The sequence below is a fragment of the Epinephelus lanceolatus genome, chromosome 17 (genome assembly GCF_041903045.1).
Source record: "Epinephelus lanceolatus isolate andai-2023 chromosome 17, ASM4190304v1, whole genome shotgun sequence".
NCBI classification, from domain to species: domain Eukaryota; kingdom Metazoa; phylum Chordata; class Actinopteri; order Perciformes; family Serranidae; genus Epinephelus; species Epinephelus lanceolatus.
Window position 1 is genome coordinate 32,354,428 of NC_135750.1, and position 17,673 is coordinate 32,372,100.

A 17,673-nucleotide genomic window follows, 5' to 3' on the forward strand; every position below is an offset into this window, starting at 1 on the left:
CGCTCAAAAGAAGAGTGGAAACTCATTTCAGAGATATGTGCCTCTGTATTATAGGCTTTATTTGTGAACACCTAACTTCCAAACCATTATTTGTAAACCCCTAACTTAAAACCCAAACACTTAAATTTTAAAGATGCTGTTAAATTATATTTACAGATTGTATCTATCTGTCTTGTTTACTGTTAAACTCTTTGTCATAGTAAATGTTATTATGTTATCTTTCCACCAGCGGATGAGTCCAAAAAAAGACATTTGAGCTCAGTGAAATGTGAGTCCCTGGTGGGAGTCCAGAGCTTGTTACCAATACAAAGTTTATTGAATCTGAAGGAGGTGCAACGCCTTGACAGTTTGGTGCGAGCACACACTCTGCTTGCTGTCATGGCAGACAAAGCTTCACCTGAGCACCAGCTCAACCTACTCAGAGCCTACATCTTTGTTCTTCAAATATGGCAGGTACTGCATCTTTACCACCAACACACCTATTACTCAACTTTGTCAGTGAGGATGAGGCATTTCTCTTCAAATGCAAATTTTGTTTAAGCTGAGTAGGAGTATGCCTCTCTGTGGGCTGTTTGTCCCTCCAGGTGTCCATGGCAGTGTGTTGTGTGATTTCCAATGAAATGGTAAAGAGCCAGCCACCCCAGCATCCTGCCTCTGCAGGATCCAAAAAAGGCAAAGACAAGGGCAAAGGCAAAAAAGCAAAAGATGTAGGTCCTATAGCTCAAGTTTGATTCATAATGTTGTTGATTTACACAAGTTCTAGTAAAGTGTACTAGAGTACTGTACTAGATATTTACTTTTAAGAATTATACTTGCCTTGTCAATAACTGTATCTGTGTGTCTGTATGATGAAAAGAAAAATAGTAAGGCTCAGTTCACACCTTACCTCTGTTTTGTGGGTTTTTTTTTTTTCAAGCCTTCCCCTTCAGAAGAGAGACCTAAACCTGTTGTCTTGGATCTGGTACTTCCTTCCACCCCAAAGGACTGGGCTCGTTATGCCTGTCCTGACCAGGCCAGGCAGATCTTCAGAACCAACAGTAACCCCCACTGTATCAACACACACAGCATTACAAAGCAGGCAAGACCACCTGCCTCTCCTTCACATTTTCCCAGTGTCATAGACATCTACCTTCTGTGGTATTGTCTCTGATTTCAGTCTTGTTTTCAACACAGCAGGGTTTGTATCTGTTGCTTATGTGGGTTTACAGGCTAAGTTGCCAGAAGCGTTGACTTGGTATCAGTGTCGCTCTAAGAAGCTGTCATTTGTTGGTCATTGGTTGGTTTGTAATCTGTGTGGGTTCAATTAAGATGTTGTAAGAGGGTTAAACCTCAGTATTCAGAATTTTATATGTGTTGTAATTCATTTATGGATCTACCACCAGAATGGGATGGAAGTATGTGATGAGGTTGGATTTATTTAATTAGGGAATGGTGCAAACAGGTCCAATCCTATCCTATTCCGATAAACAGTGGATAGTTTTAATATTTACATTGTTTGTAGGAATCTAATATTTATTTCTTTTTCCCCCTTTGTTGGTTTGGCTGTAGACTCAAAGCCTGTTTTATCTCAACCTGCTGGAAAAAGAGCTTCACTCACTCTCACTCAACCACCTGACCCTGCCCATAATGCATCTAGCTGAGACCATTGCTCATGATCTTTTGGACAGGAGGAGCCTCTCTGACCTCTACCGACTAAGGTAAGAACTCTGATCAGTTAAAGGGGTAAACTCCATGGATTTGACATGTTTAAGTCTGTTTATGAGTCTTGGGGAGGATAGCAGCATATGCAAGAATAATGTGTAAAGCCTTTTGTGGCACCAGAGGGATACCAGGATACTTCAGCTGCTACTTACATCACACGCCCGAAATCCAACCAAGCTGTCCAGTTCCATTGGGGAAATTATAGGTCTCAGGTTTTGCTAATGAAGAAGAATGCATGGAATTAAAAATACAATATCTGTGGTTCTACTACATCAATTCATATCCTTTTTTTTCCCGGCTGTGGCTCAGAGGTAGAGCAGGTTGTCCACTAATTGGATGATCAGCGGTTCACTCCCCGGCTCCTCCAGTCTGCATGTCAAAGTATCCTAGAGCAAGATACTGAACCCCAAATTGCCCCTGATGGCTGTTCCATTGGTGTGTGAGTGTGTTAAAAACAGAGTAGCAGGTGGCACCGTGTATGGTAGCCTCAGCCACAAGCATATGAATATGTGTGTGAATGGGTGAATCTGACTTGCAGTGTAAAAAGCACTTGGAGTGGTCGTAGGACTAGAAAGGCGCTATACAAGTGCAAATCAATTACTGTACAGTGCAAGTCTGAAAATATTATAGAAGTGTAATGCTAAAAAGAAGTACCGTACTCTTGATATTTTATAGGGATATCATCAGCACTGAAATAGGTCTGCTTTTTTTTTTCTTTTTTTTTTTAATTCAGACCATTTCACTTCAGTTTACTTTATTTAAACTGTGTGCCACTGCAAGATAATGATTTCCATAAAGTCAGCTGTCATCAACTTGGGCTGCACTGGCTACTTCAGAAAGCCTATTAACCCTTAATAATTACATTTTATTTAGTAACTTTGTGTGTTTGTTGTTCTTTCTTTTCCTTCATTAGAATTGTGAGGACCTGTCGTCAGCTGGGTTTGGAGACACTTTCACCATATCAGGAAAAACTCCTGAATCTGTGTAGAATCCAAGAACAAGAACAGATGGGGTATGTTATCTCAACTGTTTGTTCCTTTTCCTTTATAACCTATGATGATATTATGTTCTTGTTTCCAGGTGCCACAGAGCGATTGCTTTTTCACAGGAGAAGAGAGGCCTTCACAAAGCTTACAGTCAGGTCAGGCCTGCTTCTCACAAAATGAATATGTCTATGTTTTTAATTTTGCTTCAGGTGCTCTACATTCATAAGGATTTACAAGTTTAAGAGGTGATGGATGATTGGCAAGTGCTCATAAGTGAATTATATTGATGAAGGATGTTTACTATATGCTGCAGTTAGTACTTTTATGATGTTATACTGAGTGATGGTGGACTAATAAATGAGGTTTACTACAGTCAAATTACTTGTCTCATAAAATTAAAATGAGTCTTAACTCTCAAGTCAGATATGTGAGATAATCAGATGATATTTTATGATAGTTAATAATGGTTATAACTTATCTTGTTCTTCTCCTTGTACAGTACTCTAGCCTGTTAATGAGTGACTTTCACATCAACTACACACACTTTAAAGCTTTAAAACCCTAAGAGAGCACATAAGAAAGGTTTTCTTTGGCGTTGCACCCATTCCCTCTCATGGCAATGCATGTGTGTGTTTTTGCACCTATGTATGTGGCCCTTTCCTGGATGATGTTTGTGCATACAGTACTGTATGTCTTGCATGTACTCAAACTATTAACAGGTTGACAGCTTTAAAATATATATTACCTGTTTACAGTGTCAATTAAGACAAAAAAGTGAATTGTCCTGTTTTTTTGGTGATTTTTTAGAAAGTTAAGGTGGATGAGAAGGCTGTGTCTGAGCAGCAGAGTATGGATGTGCATGCTCAAGACATCTGGCTGGACAAAGCTGAGGTCTGCCTCAGCATGGGGCTGTTTCAACCAGCCAGGCAGCTGCTGGCTGAGGCCCACTTTGTGGCTATGGTGAGTTGAAACAGAAGTAGACCACAGTGTCAGAATTAATTTTGCTCACACTGAATTTTCAAAAACAATATTGTTTTACCATCCTGAACCTTGTACACATCTTTATACATCAAATTGTTTCTGTAGTTAAGCTAAAGAAAATGTTAGCCTACTATGTATAATCAAAACTGATACACTAGGTATAGGCCAATAATTTATGACCACTAAATCATTAGAAGTATTTACTGTAATTGTTCTGCTAATTTTCCACTCGTTTATAACTTTCTTTTTCAATGTCCCTTGTTTAGGAGCTTGGAGACCAGAAAGCAACAGCTAGAAGTTTGCTCAGTCTGGCCAATCTGGCTTGTGAAGAGCAGAACTATGCCCAGGCTTTGATCCTGCTGGACAAAGCCCCACCCCTGGGGGGGGATGAGGAGTTCTGGTACCAGTTCGTCCTCACCAAGGTCAGAGCTGTAGTGGGCCAGAGAGGCAAAGATGCACACACCAAGGTATAGAATCCTTATTTTTTAACAACCCTCGATGGTACATTTACTATTTTTTCTAGTGACTAATTTTCCCATCATGCCTTTTTCTTTCCCAGGTTGAGAACATTATAAACCAAGGCTGTGGGACTCTAAAGCTGCTTCTGGAGCAGCGGGTAAACCGAGTCCCAGAACTCACATTCTTCATCACCTCATTAGAGATGAGGTAACCCCAAACTTTTGTTGTCAAACCTGCTAATATAATTTTTTTCTGATTAAGATGACCTTTATCACCGTGTTGCCTTCGATTAATATTTCTATCACTTTTACATAAGTATTTTAAAAGTTCCACTGTCTTTCCTACACTTACATTAAACCATCTTTGTAAAACCTGTGATCCACACTACTTTATAAGGGTTTGCAGCCCTGTTTTAGGCACTAAAACTTTAATGGGCCGACATGTAATCCTGGTCTAATGGGATGTATTGTTTTGTGTTCTAGAGGTGCCATTGAATGTATATGTGCTGTTGGTGGTAGTGAACCTGGAGAGACACTCAGCACCGAGGCCATTCAGAGGATAATGGACGCCTGTGATACACTCAAAGAATGTGCCAGTGGTTTCACTAAACTCAGCTGTAAAGAACACGCAGCAGATGCTCATGCAGAGTATGCATGTGGTCTGAGGTTAGTCAGGAGTTATTCCACATTTGAATGTTTCCTTTAAACCCCACTATATGCTGTATGCAGATATTTTTTTAGTCTACAAAGGTGCATGTAGATAGCTTTGTCAATTAAATTTTGAAAGTTAGCACATAATATTTAAACTAAAGAATAATTTCATTCTTCTCTTTACACCTACAGCAAAGTCACACACAATAGGCCTCATGCAAGAACACGTTCTCTTTAACTTTCTTCTGTGAGGCCTTATTCATTTGAGTGTTCAAAGTTGAATTCACCAAAAAAGAAAAAAAGTGAGTGCTGCACTGGGTCAAAATTGTCAAGAGACAAAAAAAACACTCAGGTGCTCTTCAAAGACAGGGAATGAAATAGTAATAAAAACAGTAGGACTGTCCTCATTGTAAACTGAAAGTTTCAAAAGATGTTCAAAAATGCAGTCCAAACTGAAAAGTCTGAGGCACTCCGGGGTAATATTAAAAATCCTTTAATAAGCACAGGGATATCAACGCGTTTCGACTCAACGAGTCTTCATCAGGATATGAACCAGTCAAATTACAGGTTTAAATCACTTTAGGAATGTGTGAAAAATCATGTGACTGGATCATGTGACAGATCAAACAGCCTATGCTGAAAATAGAAGGAAAATAAGTAAATAAATGTATAAATGACAACAATTGCATGACTGTGTGAATCACAGCAGTCGTCAGAATAATGAAAAATACAAATACAAAATTTATACACATGTGACTGTCAGGTTTCAACAATAAAGGATGACAAGACATTGATGCAGAAATATATAAAAAACAGCATCAAAGGAACCTGTGACCAGCCGTTCAAAATACGACCACAAGTAGAGACAGGTAGGAACAGTACAACACCAAAGTTAAAATATCATAAAAGGGTTGTCAAGCAGAGTATACATAGGCAACTATCACAAGATAGTCAGCACAGTACATATGTAAAAGGCCATTGGTACGTCAAGAAAACCCACAAAATATACTCAGTGCCAAAAAAGGCTGTCTATAATAAGCAGAAGGGCAGAGAGACTAAATTAACGGAGACAAAATGTCAGTCGTACTGCAAATTCAAAATGATGATATATGAAATATTTAGACTGAACATTTCATAACAAAGACTACAGTGACTGAATGATCCATGTGACCCTGCAAATAAACAAATAATTCCTGTCACTTTAAATATATTGAGTAGTCCATATAGTTAAACATATTAATACCTGTAACAGAAAACAATTATTACCAGCAATATTACAAGAAGGGAGAAAAGTCTATCTCTTCATTGAGACCAGGATGAGCAGTGGCCTTCAATGTGTAAATCCAAAAAGTCTCATGCTGTAGGAGGTGTTTCAGTCTGTCCCCTCCTCTTAGGCTACTGGGGACTACCTCAGTGGCCATGCATTTTAAAGTGTCAGGACTGGTGTGACCAGCAGTTTTATAATGTTGGGCCATAGGGTAGTTTGGGTTTTGAGTTCATATGGCGTATTTATGTTCAGCCAGTTTTTCTTTGAACTTTCTTTTTGTGCGGCCAACATAGAAGCAGCCACATTCACACTCCAGTCGATAGACAACATATGTAGTGTTACAATTAGCAAAACTGCGGCAATGAAATGTCTTTAATATAGTCTTTAGTATAGTATTATAATAATACAATAATTGTAACACTGTAGTGTTACAATTAGCAAAACTGCAGCAGTGAAATGTCTTTTGACTGAAAACATCAAGGAAGGTATTGTCTCTATTGTCCCACACCTAAAAGTGCCTTAGGTGTGGGACATGCAAACACTGCCACAATATGAAAAGAGAGAATACCTTCCTTGATGTTTTCAGTCAAAAGACATTTCATCTGAAACGCGTTGATATCCCTGTGCTTATTAAAGGATTTTTAATATTACCCCGGAGTGCCTCAGACTTTTCAGTTTGGACTGCATTTTTGAACATCTTTTGAAACTTTCAGTTTACAATGAGGACAGTCCTACTGTTTTTATTACTTTTTGAATTCACCAAACCTACCTGGACAAACTTATCAAAATCACTTGTTTTAGCCTGATGAATGCCACCTGTTCATGAGGAGGTGCATGTACATGAGATTTGCATTAGCAAAATCAATACCTCTAAAGCTGCAATATAAGGATAACTGTTCAGCGTATCCTCGTATAACGGTTTTTATGATATCTTACAAATTGGCGGCCCACAAATGATATTACGTACTTAATGTAAAGTTGCGTATGTTAGGTTTAGATAAAGAAACATGGTGACAATGTACCTTAAAATCACTCAAAATTCTCACGGTTCTAAACACTGGTCTCCACTGGGAAAGCCCTGTGTTTCCTTGACCAACCCACCACCAACCTGAATCCTTACACGGACTTTATATGGTCTTTACACTTCTTTCATCTTTATTTCCATCAGTCTACTGGTCACGTGATTCACTTCCAGATTAAGTGGGTTATACACAAATTACTGTCTCATAATTACATGGGTTATATACAAAATGTGGCGCATTACTTTTCATAGTTATACATACGAGCAGTGCATGACAACAGCCTGAACTGCTCTGCATCCATAGTACAGCTGTCCATTTGAGCAGCGCTGTACTGTGATGCAAATGAAGACTGAATGGTTTGACACAAAGTAAGATTGTTTAGTTTTAAAAATGTCTTTTGTGAAGCAAAGCAGTCCATGACTAGTACGAGGTGGTCAGAGGGATGTCACAATAATGGAGATGTTTTAGACAAGAGAATATTACAGGTGTTGTTACACTATCAGTGCAACAGAAGGTGATACTGGACAGCGGGCGGCATAAAGACCCTGAAGCAGCTGTTGCAGTAAAATAATTTTTCAACACTGAACTTACTATGTTGCTGTGCTGAAATATGCCATATTTCTTAAAAGTAGTTTGGCATAATATTTTCACCAGGAGCAGGACGGGAAATAATTTTAAAAGAAATATAGTTGTAGTCTTGCAAATAGAGACCCTGCAAGATCTTCAGTCTTTGTAAAATCTTACTGTCTGTAACTAAAATCTCACACTGTCTTTAGATTTGATAGAGGGACAGACTTTAGTCTTTTAAAACTTTTTCAAAGCCTTAGTGTATGTTAGGAAATTCTAAGTACAAAGTAATTAGTAAATGCCACAAATTCTTTAAATCACTCACACTTGCTACATAAGAACAAATCTGTTCATGTAAGTGGCTCTTGCTTTGTTGTCTCAAGCACACAAATGTACTTTGTTTTCTCTGTCTTTGTTCACCCTTAACAACATTGCTCTACAGAATCCTAGTCAACCATGCTACTCACACAGAAAACAAACAGCGCTTCCTGCTTGATGGCCTCTCCCACATGCAGCTTGCTGTTACAGAGCAGGAACATGTGGCGCTGAATGCTCAGAGGCTGCTTCCATCACAGGAGGAGGTAAATAAAGTGCATGCATGTTCCTTTAAAATCCATCTCTTGTTGTGACGATGCCCTTTCAAAAACCTCGGGAGGCATTTCATCTCTCACATGTTCTGAGAAACACTGTGTCTTCTATTATCCACACTTTTAACCAGTCACAGCCACTCTACTGAGTGTCTTTTCAGGACACTGATCATAAGAGAATGTGGCTGAAAATGAACATCAGCAACAGGGGACCGAGGAGAAGGCATTACTCACTGTAAAAAAAGAAATTGCTTTGAAAAAGTACATTTGCTCAGCTTAGAAGTTGAGTTCTGGCTAAAATTTCTGGCCCATTAAGGACATGTGCAGATGGCAGAATGTTTGATCCTATTTAGAGAAGTATCTGAGAGTGATTTCAGTGTTGAGAGAAGAAAGGATTTTCCTGTGAAAAGCCCATTTTATGGCTAAATGACAGAGAGGCTTTGTTTGTGCTCTCCGCATTTCATTTGCTAAAGAGTCTAATTGACCGAATTACAATTAAGCTGCTGCATGAGGTTATTAAGGCCCTGTTGTGCCACTGCCATATTCCAGGGTTCTTGGCTGTGTGATATTCTACCTAAATATTTGTGTGTGTTACTGTTTATATCTCAGAGATGTTCTGACACGAACAGATAAAGCCTCCATTACTGTTACTTGTCACCAGCAGATGGGTGTTGGGATCCTATTTTATCCAGACACTACACAAGCTGTCATACAGATGAGGTTATCTGAGGGCTTCAGTGCCGGGTGTGACACTAGCTGCAGCCTTGATTTACATGTTGATAGAATCATGAAAGAGAGATTGATTGAACAACTCTCACACCTGCTGCAGAATCTTGCTCTATTGAGTTTTTGATTAAATTGTCTGTGGATGTTTGATTGAGCTGTTTGAGGCTGGATTGTAGCAGTGTGCTTTCAGCAGATGGTGCTGCTGCCCTGGTATGTTGTGACACCCAGTCTTTATTGGAAACAAGAGTCAACAGCTGTAATCACTGAAATCATTTATTCATCTTCATGAGCCTGGCTGTCTTCTTATCACATATTCAGTTCTATCTTGTTTAAATTAGTGGTTCTTAGTCTCATTCAGATCTTTGCTCAAATGTCTCATTTGCTATTTCTCACAATATCTGATCACACATCCCATCTAAGTTGCAATTTGTCTGTGAACTCATCATCGCAGCCCACTCCTGCACCCTAACCTGCCACTTAAGAATGATTGTTTCTGATTACCACTTTAATAGTAGTCAGACTTTTTAATATTATAATGAGGAGGTGCTTCTGATTTCAGGTTGGCAGCCCATTTAAGTGGAAAATCAAATGGACTGCTGCAGAGTTGTCTTTATCATTTAAACTTGAGTTCTTTGATTTGGTCCCATGCCTCACACATATTGACGTGCATGTTTCAGGCATGTGTTACATTTTCCTTTATCATCTACTGTATGTGTGTGCCTGCAACTTTGAGTGCATTTTCTCTCTTTTTTTCCATGCTGGCGCTGTCATCCTTACTAGGGCCATGACCTGTCACTGGCAGCCATGCGAAGGCTGCTGCGCCTGCGGCTGGTCCTGGCAGAATTTTGTCTTTCCATGCTGGAGGAGCACTGTGCTGAGGAGAAACGCCGAGCTCTGGCCCGCCAGAGGAAAACCTCTGCTGAGATAGCACTGGAGGAATTTACACGCTGCACACCTGAGCCCAACTCTATAGAACAGGTCAGACAGTGCACATGCACCTTTAACCCTATATCTATTAATATATAATCAAACTTGTCTAATGATGTACTGTAGTCTTCTCATATAAGTCCAATTAGTTTAATTAATTACCGATTATGCCGAAGTTGTAAATAACTAATGCATTAACTGGCTATTTCTTTATTATAAGGATGTAGCATCTTACTTTAAAGGATAAGTCAGTATTTTATCTTCTCATCATTATAGATAAAAAGACCAATGCTAACAATAGTTGGGTTTCCATCCACCTATTTTTATTCGCATTTTCAACAATTGCAAAAAAACTTGACTGGAAACGTCAGAAATTTGAAAAAAATATCGCAAAAAAGTTTTTACGCTTGGAGGGGGTGGAAAAGTCAGCGTATCGATATTAGGAAATGCGACTTTTGGCAGTGGAAACAGATTTAGCGAATAAACAATGACGTAGGCTACCAAATCCTACTTCTACTTCACACACACACCTGTGTGAACTTAGAGAGAGGTAATTACTCCAGTGTTAGGTGAGTGTAGGCTACTTCACAACTTACCTGAATAAACTGGACGTGTTGAATACTGCTGCATCATGTCCTGGTGTACCAACACAGACATCACGGCATTATGTAGGCTACGCTGACAACGCTGATATGAGTGTGATGAGAGCTCTCGCAATAGCCAAGAAATTCCCAAGGAATCTCTCCATCTCGTCGTAGTCATGGATGTGCCGGTAATTGCTTACATCAGTTGTGGACATGAGACGCTCTCAATGACGTCATGTCACGGCGCCCTCTTCTTCTACGGGTGTTCTTTTGCATTTTTATTTTTCATGAGAAGCGCCACCTTCTGCTCGACCTGTTGACTCCCAATACTCGCAAAACAATAATGAATGGAAACGTGCATAAATTTGCATTTTCTTTTGCCCATTTTCACAAAATTGGCTTAAATTTTGCGATACATTTGGATGGAAACCCAGTTAGTGACTTTATCTTATTTAGAAATACAGTTTATACCTGTGTCCAGAAGAACTCCATTGGCCTTGAATTAAGTCACATATTTTGTCATTACAACAAACATGACTGGTTTATGTCAACACATACAGTGCCCTCCAAAAGTATTGGAACAGTGAGGCCAATTCCTTTATTTTTGTTGTAGACTGAAAATATTTGGGTTTGACATCAAAAGATGAATATGGGACAAGAGATCAACATTTCAGCTTTTATTTCCAGGTATTTACATCTGGATCTGATACACAACTTAGAAGATAGCACCTTTTGTTTGAACCCACCCATTTTTCATGAGAGCAAAAGTATTGGAACATGTGACTGACAGGTGTGTTTTGTTGCCCAGGTGTCTCCCAATTACATTGATTATTCAAACAATAAATAGCACTGAATGTCTGAGCTCAGTTTCAGATTGGGTACGATAGGTTTTGCCTGTGCAGACTGCATTTAGAGATGGAACCAACATGAAAACCAGAGAGCTGTCTATGGGTGAAAAAGAAGCAATTGTGAATCTGAGAGAAGATGGACAATCAATCAGAGCCATTGCACAAACATTGCCCATAGCCAGTACAACCATTTGGAATGTCCTGAAGAAGAAAGAAACCACTGGTGTACTAAGCAATAGACGTCGAACAGGTAGACCAAGGAAAACATCAGCAGTTGATGACAGAAACATTGTGAGAGCTGTAAAGAAAGACCCTAAAACAACTGTTAGTGACATCAGCAACAACCTCCAGAGGGCAGGACTGAAGGTATCACAATCTACTGTTCGCAGAAGACTTCATGAACAAAAGTACAGAGGCTACACCAGAAGATGCAAACCACTCATTAGCAAGAAGAATAGGAAGGCCAGGCTGGAATTTGCCAAAAGGTACAGAGATGAGCCTCAAAAATTCTGGGAAAAGTTTTATGGACTGATGAGACAAAGATTAACTTTTTCCAAAGTGATGGAAAGGCGAAAGTTTGGAGAAAGAAAGGATCTGCTCATGATCCCAAACATACAAGCTCATCTGTGAAACACGGTGGAGGGAATGTCATGGCTTGGGCTTGCATGGCTTCTTCTGGGACGGGCTCTTTCATCCTCATTGATGATGTAACACATGATGGCAGCAGCAAAATGAACTCAGAAGTCTACAGAAACATTTTGTCTGCTAATTTAAAGAAAGATGCAACCAAACTGATTGGGAGATCCTTCATCATGCAGCAAGATAACGACCCAAAACACACTGCCAAAACAACAAAGGAGTTCATCAGGGGCAAGAAGTGGAAGGTTTTAGACTGGCCAAGTCAGTCTCCAGACTTAAACCCAATAGAGCATGCATTTTACCTGCTGAAGAGGAGACTGAAGGGAGTAACCCCCCAAAACAAACAACAACTGAAAGAGGCTGCGGTGAAAGCCTGGAAAAGCATCACAAAAGAAGAATGCAAAAGTTTGGTGATGTCAGTGGGTCACAGGCTTGATGCAGTTATTGAAAGCAAAGGATTTGCAACTAAATATTAAGTCTCATTCACTTTAATCTATTTTAAGTTTATATGTTCCAATACTTTTGCTCACCTAAAAAATTTGTGTTCCATTACAAATAATGCTATCTTCTAAGTTGTGTATCAGATCCAGATGTAAATACCTGGAAATAAAAGCTGAAATGTTGATCTCTTGTCTCATATTCATCTTTTGATGTCAAACCCAAATGTTTTCAGTCGACAACAAAAGTAAATGAATTGGACTCACTGTTCCAATACTTTTGGAGGGCACTGTATGGATGAACTCGATTTTTTAGAGCTATAGTAATCAATACATACAAAAAATGTATACACCTGTCTGACAACAAGGCAGGCGTGGAGCAGATAAAAACATTCCATCCAATGTAACTCAGATTTGCCTTGTGTCTAAATTATTTCAAGTCTCAGACTCCTACTGTAAGGATAAAATGTCCTTAGGGCACAGGAAGGGACACATTTACACTTCAAAGAATTCAAAATATTACTCTAAACATCAACAAGTGAAAAATCCATGTTGATGAAGTCTGGCTTACTATGTAGGTCAGAAAGTTGGTTGCGTATCATTGCCACTTGGGGACACTAACATGCAAAGTAACACCAGGTTATTTTATACTTTGTAACCCTTATCTGTGACCAGTCTTGAAAACAAATATCATGTGGCTAGCCAACAAATTACAATGAGTGTTTAGCTCACAGGGCGTTCTCCCTCACAGCACCCACTCTCTGTCTTCAGATGATGACATAAAGTGCTTTATTGACAGGTAGTTGTGTGGTACCATCACTGTCATAACTAAACAAGTGCAGCAACATAACATCACTCTAAGGTGGCTTCCCACCAATTTGTTCATTTTGGGAACCACTGCCAAGGATTTAACTTATTGGTAGTGTTTCATTTAGAATATCTATGTACTATTTCTTAATTAGAGCTCTGGGTTTAGGAGAGTTGTGTGTATAAGATGTTTGAAAAGTTGCCAACTTGAGATCCATCTTAGATCCTCCTCAAGAAAACAGAGAGCTAAATAACAGGAAGCAATGGATGTGCTGTGTATCAGCCTTCCAGAACATTGTAAAACAACATATGTTGCTCTTTACATTGTAATTTTGAAACAAAAATAAGGTTTGGATTTCCAGAATTGTCATACATACCCATCTGACAACACTAAAACGCCAGTCTCATGACAGTTACTGGAAGTAAGAATATCTTCCATTCTGACTGGGCTTAGTGCCGGTCAACAAAAGTTTGGAAAGCCAAATAACTTAGCAACTGCAACACCAAGAACTCTAAATTAGAAATTTCTCATTTAATATTAATAGTTTAGATTAGGGAGCTGAGAAGGGCTTACAGGGCTGTGAGCATGGCTATTACTATTTTATAGTATTGAAAAAGAATTCACACTTCATTAATCCTTTGAGAAAATTACATTTTTTTTTACAGACACATGCACAAACACCACTATGCACATGCATTAATGTATGCACCTTTCCCACTGTTCCATACATGGTCTGAGCTGGATTTGAACTCTCCAGTTCCCAAGCCAATGAACTGAGCTACTTTGTGACAAACAAAACTATTTTCTTCGTGTTTTCTCCAAAGACACCACCCATCCCTCCGCTCTGCCAATGCTGCTTCTGAACAGCTTTTATAACAGCTTTTCCTGGTAAAAAAACAAACAAAAATAAATAAACATGGGTTAGGATTTGCTTCCAAAATGAGATTCTGTTCAGCCAAGTACTGAACATCAATCAATGTGTCCTGTCCAGTTTAGATTTGTGTATCCAAAAACCTGTCAGATGGAAGTACAAGTAAGTTCATTGTTTGTCCTCCCTCCATCTCCTCATATGACCTTTACTTCCCTGTATCTTGTCCAGGAATGGGGGAGTGTGGGCAGTACCTTGGGGCAGGTGGCTCTGGGCCAGCTGGCTGCAGTCACTTCTTACTCCCTGGACAACATGGAGACCAAAGCTCACTGCCTTAGTCTGATGGGAAAGTACCTCAGACTGCTGGCTGTGCAGGAGGACCCCGTTTACCTGTGTGCTCTCTGGGACAGACACAAACAGGTAGACAACACAAATTTACACATAATACTCATGTATACATATGTCTGGTACGTAGAGGGTTCTCGTGGCTGTAATACAAACGGAAAACGATGGATTTTAAAAGATTATTTAGAGAATGACGGACGAATATGAGGGAATTTAACGATTAGATGTGAAATGGAAACCAGACTGTTGGCAACACAGAGCAGTATATTAAATTTTCCACTTTCTTACTATTGAAATACAAGTCCAGGGCCAAATAATTTTGTGGCTCTACCGTTTTAATTCAGTAAGTCCCCCTTAATAACAACTTTAATGGATTCCAGACTAAATTATTAAAAATCACGACAAAACTGTCTTAAAGGGCCACTTAACTGATAAAATGTCTCCTGTGGCTCTGGAGGAAATTGTGACAGAGATTCTACATTGTAAAGGGGAGTTGTGGGGTTATGCAGGACACAACATATGTTTCCATCCACATGTTGTTATGTGCATTTTCAATTTGCACACAAAAAATCAGTGCCAAAAATCAGTTTTCACATTTATGGAAGGCAAGAAAGTTGGTGTATCGCTAAAAGGTAAAGGAGATTAAGTGCAATGAAAACAGATTAAATGAATAAATGTTGATATAAAGTGACCATCATTGCACAGGCCAACGCAGGGTCTCTTTGTCTTCCCTGGAGGGTTTTAACACGCTTATGCACAAGACTGTTATCAGAAATCTTCCAAGAGTTCGGGGCTGCAGTATTACTCATTCAAAATTCTCTATTGTCACTGTCCACTGTTACATAACATCTGTTGTTTACCTCTGTTTGAAGTTTGACTGACGCTCTTTTAATTACGTCATCTCAATGCACCCTCTTATTCTTGTGTCTTATTGACTGCTGCTTATCTCGATGACAAAGACAACAAATCAGAGAAAAACAATCACTTAAGTTTCGTACACGCTATTACTTAATGGTTGGAAGTCATTAAAAATCCCACTGGGTTTTATTTGCAGGCCTTTGTGGGAATCCTTATGCAGACACACATGCGCACACACTTTGTAACCTGGAAAAAGTTGCTACACAGGGTGAAAAGCTTATAATGATTAGAGAGATGGATGTCTGCTTACATAATTTAAGACAGAAGAGCTCAGGTCTTCATGGTTTGTGATTATGAGGGGATTTTATACTAATCATGATCATTGTTCTGTGACCTTGAAATAACTTTGTGCAGAAGGAGGCCTGGACTGACCCTAAAGCTGTTTCCATGGAGGAGGAGAATTCAGAGAAAGAGAAAGATGGAGAATCAAGCAGAAGAGTGTCGAGGGTGACCTCTGCCAAAAGTGCTGAGCTGCAGGTACATACCTCCTGACAAGTGACCCTATCTGACTCATCTCTAATCTGAGGTCTTTATTCTGAGGTTCACCTCGCATCCCAAATCCCCCAGAGGTAAATCTCTGGGCGCTCTGCATAGTTCTCATATTGAAAGTCAGCGCAGAAAGATCTACTGTCCACGTCAAACTTGGTGTGGAATAAAAAGAGGACAATGTATTATTAATGTGGCAACATTTTGGAATATTAAGCAAGATACAGTAGGTAATGTTGAAAAGTTTTGACTGGGGTGTCTGCATTGAGATTAACTCTGATGATACAAAATGTATTATGTCTTTTGAGCCATATAAAAATGAGATAAATGTTTTCACAGACAGCTTTATTAGTTATTTGCTGTGCCTTTGTCATTGGGGGACTTTGCCAGACAAAATCACATTCTTTTGAATAGCATAAAACTCCACAACTTTATGAAGAAACATAACTATAAATGTGAAATACTATTTTTTTTAAAACTATTTGTCTTACCTACAAATGTAAAAATATAGCATTTAATAAAGCCTTGTTACAGTGAACACCTGACTGAACTGCACATCGATGCAGGAGAGGTCTTTATGTCTTGGATAGAGAGTCCCTGTTTTGGCTGAAAAAACACCAGTGCAAGATTTAATTGTCCTCTCAGCTTGACTGAAAAAAATTGAACCATGGAAAAATGTTAGAAGTATGATTGCTGTGACTTTCATTGTGTGTTGTTGAATAGGACTAGATATGTTCGTCAACAACCTTTTTTCCATGATGATGACAAGATGGCACCAACGCATTAAATGCTAACTGTGATTATATCAAGATGCAATATCATTGACGAAAAAAGATGAGACTAAAATGTAGTCTGAAGGATAATGACTTGAGTACTATACTGGCTGCACACGATGAGCACAGTCAGGGGGACTCTGAGTAACTTAAGTTAAAGTTAAGAATAAGGACAGGGTAAAGCAGAACATGACTGAATGTATTCCTTAAATTGATACCAGCAGATCACTGGACCAAAAACTTTCTGTAAAGTTGTATTCTTAATCATTCAACCTGTTTCTGTTTTTTTTTTTATCATTTAATAAGGCTAAATCTTGTGCGAATTTAGCTTGACTAAAATGAGAAAATTATGGGTTTTGGCTTGGCTAGATTGCCTGAAATGTTCAATGAACACAGCCCACAGACTCTGAAAAACAGCTTAAAAGATTTGTTTGGTTTTTTTAATTTGATGGAATGGAGATACCACAGGCAGGCAGGGCAGTGTGACTGTCCTTTTGGCTGACCCAGTGCCTGAATGGACGGGAAAGAAGAGATGGGTTTGACACCAGAAAAGGCAGGCAGGGCCCAGTTGTTTAAAAAAATAAAATAAAAAAAATCTTGGATCAGATTTGAAAATCCCATGTTTTGCTGCCCAGGATCAGTTGATCCATCATACTTTTTCACTGGTTTTTCAAAGCAGCACTGGGCTGGATCACCCTGATCTTGACACAAACTTTTCATTACCAAGTTACCAAGTTCCGATAACCACCTACACATAACAATGTAGGCAGTCTGCCAACAAACACACTGCAATTACCACTTATCGCTAAAGGTGATCTTCAAGATTATAGCTTTGAATAATTTTTGTTTGATTTTGACAGCTATTTGGGGGATTATTTTATGGGAACAACATTTTTTTTTACTGTAGTTAAAGGCATCGTAGGTAGCCTAATGTCTACTTTATCTACTTCATCACAATAACTGTTAAACAAATCAAATGCAAAATGAATGTAAATAAATGTATACATATTTGACCATTTTAAAAGTTTTATAGATTTTGTTCCTGAAATCCACTCTGAATCCACTCTTCTACTGGGATCAGGATAATCTGGATT

The 17,673-nt window shown here is 39.0% G+C and overlaps 1 protein-coding gene across 3 annotated transcripts in view; it reads left to right on the plus strand.

Moving 5' to 3' along the window:
- cfap46 (cilia and flagella associated protein 46) overlaps window positions 1-17,673 on the plus strand; it is a 78,785-nt gene that overhangs the window by 38,834 nt on the left and 22,278 nt on the right. For all 3 annotated transcript variants that reach the window (XM_078160820.1, XM_033613830.2, XM_078160819.1), the window contains 14 exons: window positions 230-453; window positions 585-707; window positions 917-1,078; window positions 1,549-1,697; window positions 2,615-2,713; window positions 2,782-2,842; window positions 3,495-3,647; window positions 3,935-4,135; window positions 4,228-4,334; window positions 4,610-4,792; window positions 8,076-8,214; window positions 9,727-9,924; window positions 14,289-14,477; window positions 15,675-15,797. In XM_078160820.1, coding sequence (XP_078016946.1) covers window positions 230-453; window positions 585-707; window positions 917-1,078; window positions 1,549-1,697; window positions 2,615-2,713; window positions 2,782-2,842; window positions 3,495-3,647; window positions 3,935-4,135; window positions 4,228-4,334; window positions 4,610-4,792; window positions 8,076-8,214; window positions 9,727-9,924; window positions 14,289-14,477; window positions 15,675-15,797 — 2,111 coding nt within the window. The remainder of the gene's footprint in view (window positions 1-229; window positions 454-584; window positions 708-916; window positions 1,079-1,548; window positions 1,698-2,614; window positions 2,714-2,781; window positions 2,843-3,494; window positions 3,648-3,934; window positions 4,136-4,227; window positions 4,335-4,609; window positions 4,793-8,075; window positions 8,215-9,726; window positions 9,925-14,288; window positions 14,478-15,674; window positions 15,798-17,673) is intronic.